At 56.1% G+C, this 5,710-nt stretch overlaps 1 protein-coding gene across 1 annotated transcript in view; it reads left to right on the forward strand.

The window, feature by feature from the left end:
- Window positions 1-5,006, forward strand: part of HSF2BP (heat shock transcription factor 2 binding protein) — a 127,479-nt gene extending 122,473 nt beyond the window's left edge. Inside the window, exon 7 of the mRNA XM_023523174.1 lies at window positions 3,208-5,006. Within this exon, the coding sequence (XP_023378942.1) occupies window positions 3,208-3,215 (8 nt within the window). The 3' untranslated portion in view covers window positions 3,216-5,006. The remainder of the gene's footprint in view (window positions 1-3,207) is intronic.
- Window positions 5,007-5,710: the final 704 nt, after the last annotated feature.

The raw sequence follows: 5,710 nt of genomic DNA on the forward strand, positions 1-5,710 counted from the left end.
GGGGTACCCAAGGCTTTAAGAGAGTTTATCCTCTTTAACTTGGCGATTTCGTTTTTAAGGCTTTGTCCTAACAAACGAATTTTATGTAAGAATAAAGATATTTGAAAAAGATGCTCATGATAGCATTGTTTATAATAATGTATAAAAACAACAAATGTCTAAAAATAGCAGAAATGTCAAATAAGTGGAACTGTTAAATAAATGTTAGACATAATGGAATATTAAACATTTAAAATAATGTCTTAAATAAAATACGACACAAGGAAATCCCCTTTATGTAAATAGAAAAAAAACAGGCTATAAACTGTTCATATTTATAGAGTATAATCCAAATTTATTTTTAAAAGATTTAGCACATGTATTTATGCAACCAGAAAAAATATACCAAAATAATAACAGTGATGATATGTGGGTGGTAGAATTATGGATTATCTTAGCTTTATTGTTTATTCTATAGATTCTCATTCTTATATATATTGCTTATAATAGTCATATTCAATTTTACGACCGGAAAAAAAGTTTTAAAATTCCAAATTATTAAAAAGCATTGACTTTCGATTGAAACTAATGTGGGAGAAACAAACTTCAAAAATCCAAGATGGAGTAATAATACCCAGCGGAGGCTACGAAACTTTCCGAGTGTGAAGTAATAAAGCAACGTGATGGGCGTTTCTCGGTGAAACCGGAGAAGCAAAGCAGACACGGGACCGTTTCCGGAACCCTCCAAGGGCCCGTCTCCACCCAGGTTTTAACACCGAGAGAGGTTTTGGGTTTGGGGACCCCCTGAGCTCCCCCCGCCATTGCTACCTTTCTTCTTTCCCTGCTTGTTCCTTAATCTGTGAGTGTTTGGGTTGGGGACACACGGCCCGGACGAGAGCACCTGCCCGCACCCAGGTAGCCTGGCCGGGTTTAGGTCACCTGGTCAGAAGAAGGCCGGGCTTTGTCCGCCCACCCCAGCTCATGCCGTGAGGCTCGCACGGGACACGTGAAGGAGCATCTGCCCCAGGAGGATAGTCCCAGCCTGCTGTCCAGGGACAGAAGCGTCACCAGCCAGCCCCTCCGACGTCTTCTCCCAGGGTTATGCGGCAAGCTGGCCACGGCTCCCGGCCCCTGCAAGCCTGTGTGGGAAACCCCTCAAGCCCTCCAGAGACCCTGTGCGTTTAAGATTAGGCCGGCTGTGAGGAGTAGGCTCTGCTTTGCCAGGGAGAGTGGGGGCCCAGTGGGGCCACTGGGCCATCTGCTGGCCTGCAGGGTGCCCCCAGGACCCCTTTGGGAAGAGCTCCCCTCTGCGGGTGAGTGACCGCTGGGGCCAGTGCCGGGCCCAAGGACCGGAGGCCTGGGGTGGGACTGGAGCCCCTCTGCCCGCCTCACCGCCCGGGTCCTCCCACGCCTCCCCGTAGTAGCCGTGTGAGCTGGACACGGCCGTCAGGCCCACCGGCCGGCCAGTGCTCCCGAGCGGGTTTGGCTGCCGCCCGGCCTGGGACCTCTGAAGGCGAGGCCGGGCTGTCCTGCCCCGCGCTCTGGCTCCTGGCCCATCCAAGCCTTATCTGGCGGCCCTGGACCCTCCGGCCTCACGCCCTTCCACAGAAGAATGCTTTTCCTCCAGGCCCCCACAGCTGGCACCGGCCCGTGGGGTGCTCAAGGTCCGGTAGCCCCGAGAAAATGCATTTCCCTTTTTATCAGTGGAGGCGCACACGCCACCCATGACAGCCCCCCGTGACACACGTATGCCACACACATGGAGACGCCACACGTGCACGACGTGCACGCGCACGCCACATGCACACACGGGCTCCGCACCGCTGTCCACCCCGCATGCCCAGGGGCTGGCTTTCCTCCCAGAAGTGTGTCACCCGGGGTCGACCTGCACTGTCTGATTTTCGCACGAAAATGGGATCCTGAGTCGTGGTGGGATTTACAGTAGAAGTCAAAGGCTGTGTCACAGCCCCGAGCCCGAGCTGGCCGCCCTGCCGTGGGGGTTCCAGCAGCCGGTCGGGGTGCCCACCTGTTTGTAGGCTCCAGCCGGTAGGCAGGGTGCAGAGGAGGCCAGTGTCCCCCAGGAGAGTCCCCGGGCCGGCCTGCCTCGGTCCCAGAGGTGGCCTCTGGTTTCTAAGGGTGGCGGTGGGGGGCTGCCAGGGTAGTCTTGGGGTGATTTTGGCTCTTGCTGGACCCCTGGGGAAAAAAATTATGGTAAAATATAACTAACATGTAGTTGACCATTTTAACCATTTTAGGTGCACAGTTCTGTGGCGTTAAGTCCGTTCATGTTGTTGTCCACCCTTCGCCACCGTCCATCTCAGAGCATCTCGTCGTCCCCCACGGAGCCTGTCCCGTTAGGCACGGACCCCCTCCCCCGCCCCCCGACCACTCTTCCACCGTCTCTGAATCTGACCGCTCTGGAGTCTCACGTGATCGCAGAATCGAGGGAATATTCGTCCTTTTGCGACGGGCTGTTGCAGCAGGTGTAGAGTGTCCTGGCTTTCTGAGGCTGAGTCAGAGGCCGTGTGTGGACGGACCACGCTGTGCTCACCACCTGCCGTGGGTGGACGCCTGGCTTGTGTCCGCCTCCTGGCTGTTGTGACTAGTGCCGCGGTGGACGTGGGCGTGCAAGGACCTGCCCGAGTCCGATAGAGGGGCTGCTGGGTCGTGTGGGAATTCGACGTTTAACTTTTTGAGGAAACTTCGTGCTGTTTTCTGGACTGGCCGCGCCGTTTTACATTCCAGCCAGCAGTGCACAGGCTCCCACTTTCCCCACATTGTCGCGGACGCTTGTTACTTTGTTATTTTTCCCCCTCATTAACAGCCGTCTTAATGGGTATGAAGTGGTCTCATATCCTGGTTTTGTGGACCTGGGTTTTTAAAGGTGATCGAGATGAGACCGTGGGTGGGGCTTCCAGGAGCAGAGGGCTAAGAGCAGGGACGGTGGGAGCTGGCCGCGAGCCAGCCTTGGAGTGGACAAAGCCCAGCTTCTCCCACTGCCTGTCTGACTGTCCCGGTCCTGGGAGCCAGCTCTGGCCACCGGCCGTGGGTAATGAGGGAAGATGGATCTTTCAACCAGTGTTGTGCAGTTGGCGGGTATTCGCGGGCCGGGACAGAGGGTGGACTTTCCGAAAGAGCCTGAGGTCCCCTCCGTCCAGATGGAAACGGGGCTGCGGGGGGCTGGGCACACCTGACCTTGGTGCTTCCTCTGTTTGTCTGTTTGTTTAGGTGCTTAAGCTTCTTCTGGTTTCTGTGTAGATCACATTACATCCCATCACCATGGAATGTCGCACATCTGCCGTGGGACCTCACTGAGGGAGGCCGGAAGGTGGCCCACCCATCCTCTGCACCTGCTCACCGGCTCTGAGGAAAGTTTTGGGGATCTGAGAGTTCTGTGGTTCCAGTCCTGGCAGCCCAGGTCCTGAGCCTGACCAGCTGATTTTGTGTCTGTGGTTTATTGATGAGAAGAATATTCTAGAATTTTCCTTCCAGGCCTTAGGGCATGTGAAGCAGGGCTGGCTGAACCTTCTTCCTGGTCCAGCTGATCCCAAGGGGCTCTGCCCAACTTAAAACGCTCGGCTTATTCTGAGCAGTTTTTAACTGAGCTGTTCTGCGCTCCCCCTCACCCCAACCATGACTTTGTTCCTTCTGGCTCGGCAGGGCCCGCCGTGGAGATGCCAGCACGACGGAGGCATGCCGGTGCCGCTGGACTTCATGCCGCTTTGTCCCTCGTCCTCTATCTTCACATGACTCACTGGTTGTCACAATGTCCCTGAGAGGTAGGTGTCATTATGGCACTTGGTCTGGGGACTCGTTTATGGTCATTTTTATTAGTTGATGACGATGACATCTTCGCATCCTCGTGACGTAAATCCGTGCACTTTCTTTTTAAACAAACAGCATAACAACAATACCCAGAGCCACGGAAACCGGGGCAGAAAGAACGAGCCCCTCGCAGGCAGTGCTGGAAAGCCGGACGCGGAGCGGGGGACACACGGGGACTCTCAGGCCGTCAGAGGCCTCGGCGTCACCTCGGCGTCACCTCGGCAACTGCGGGAGGAGGCACTCGGCTGCTGTGGCCTGAGCCTGCAGTCCCGAGGGGCCTGGGAGATCCTCCGTCTCTGAGAGTCTGCTCTTGGCCCCAGAGGCCACGTCTCCCAGGGTCTGTGCTGTCCTGGGTGGGCTGGACCTGGCGTCCAGTCTTGACCTGGATGCTCTCGGACTAGCGAGCCATCCAGAGCAGTGCGAGGAAAGGTGTCAGAGGGACCGAGGTGTCAGCACGGAGGGGGAGGACGAGACAGTGACTTCCGGAATGGAATTCCAGGCAGACGACGAAAGCTCGTGGTTCCGAAGACCGTCTGATGGCATGGCAAGACGCCTCCTCCGCGGGCCGGGGGAAAGGCGGGCGTAAACCGCGGGCCGGCGGAGACAGGACAGAAAACGCCAAACCGCCAGTACCAGCCTTTCGTCGTCTTTATGTATCTCTGTATTTTCTAAATTTCCTACTGAATATTTATTAAATATTCCATCGGATTTATTTTCTTCCTCTAGGTTGCTGCCTTCTGAGACCATCTTACTCGTCTACTATGTCGTTATTGTCTGTCCCCTTAACCAGGTGACAGCCCTCGAGAGGCACCCTGTCTGCCCCCTGCCCGCTGTGCTCACACCCCCAAACAGTGTGTGGCACACAGTAGGGGCTTCATGAGCCTGGGTGGGCAGCTGGTGGTGACTCCCGCACCAGACCATACCATGTCACCTTCCCTCCCCACTTCGAACCTGCTAGCGTGTCTGTCTGTCACAATCCAAGGCAGCCCCATGCTCGTTTTCACTGCCCGGTGACGTTCTTGCAAAGAGTAGAAACTCACGTTGTTTGAATGACGGAACAGTAATAAAAAATACAGTATACCGCACTGGACGCCACGCATGCCCCAGAGACGATGACATGAGATCCGCCACTCAGGAATCTAGCATCTCTTGGAAGGAATCGGGGTGCTCTGTGCGGCCCCTGCAGAAAGCCCAGAATAAAGGATGTGGCCAGCACCGCAGCCCGCACGGGGGCTTCTGGCCCTGGTCCCAGGTCTGCACGAGGCCACAGCAACCCAGGATTCCGCCCTGCACGCAGAAGGAGCTGGAACGCTTCTCGCCGATTGCTTGGTTCCGCCAGGAAGACAGTGGAAAACTCTGGCATTTAAGCACGCCGTTCCTTCCGCCTGAGGTTTCCAGCTGGCTTACTCCTGGGGTGCAGGCAGGTTTCTTAGACGAGCCTCCACTGGGTGCCCATGCATCTGTTTGGGGCCCTTGTGTTCCTCGCTCCATCTTGTGGCCCCACTGCCAGCTTCAAGACTGTCTTCAGAACACGGGCCAGGCAGATAGACACCCTAACGCCTTTTGGGTCCTCGGGTGTGGTATCGACCACCAACCTGCTTCAATAGCAGCCACCCCATCATCTCACTGTGACAGAAACAGACACGGGACCTAGAAACCCTGGAGCTTCGCAGGTGGCAGGGCCAGTAGTCCGTGCACAGGAAGTTCCTGCTGGTGGGTGTGTGAAAGCCCAAAATGTCGGAATTCGGCCCTGCCCGTCCTGCGCTGTCTCGCCCCAGTCCCGTTGTCGCCAGGACCCGGGTTCCTTCCCTCCCAGCCTGCGGAGGCCCTGGACTGGGGAACGCGGGCGTGACCCAGGCCGTCACAGAGCAGACACATCCGGAAGCAGCGGGGCATAGGAGGCGAT

Source organism: Pteropus vampyrus, unplaced genomic scaffold (genome assembly GCF_000151845.1).
Source record: "Pteropus vampyrus isolate Shadow unplaced genomic scaffold, Pvam_2.0 Scaffold380, whole genome shotgun sequence".
Taxonomy (NCBI): domain Eukaryota; kingdom Metazoa; phylum Chordata; class Mammalia; order Chiroptera; family Pteropodidae; genus Pteropus; species Pteropus vampyrus.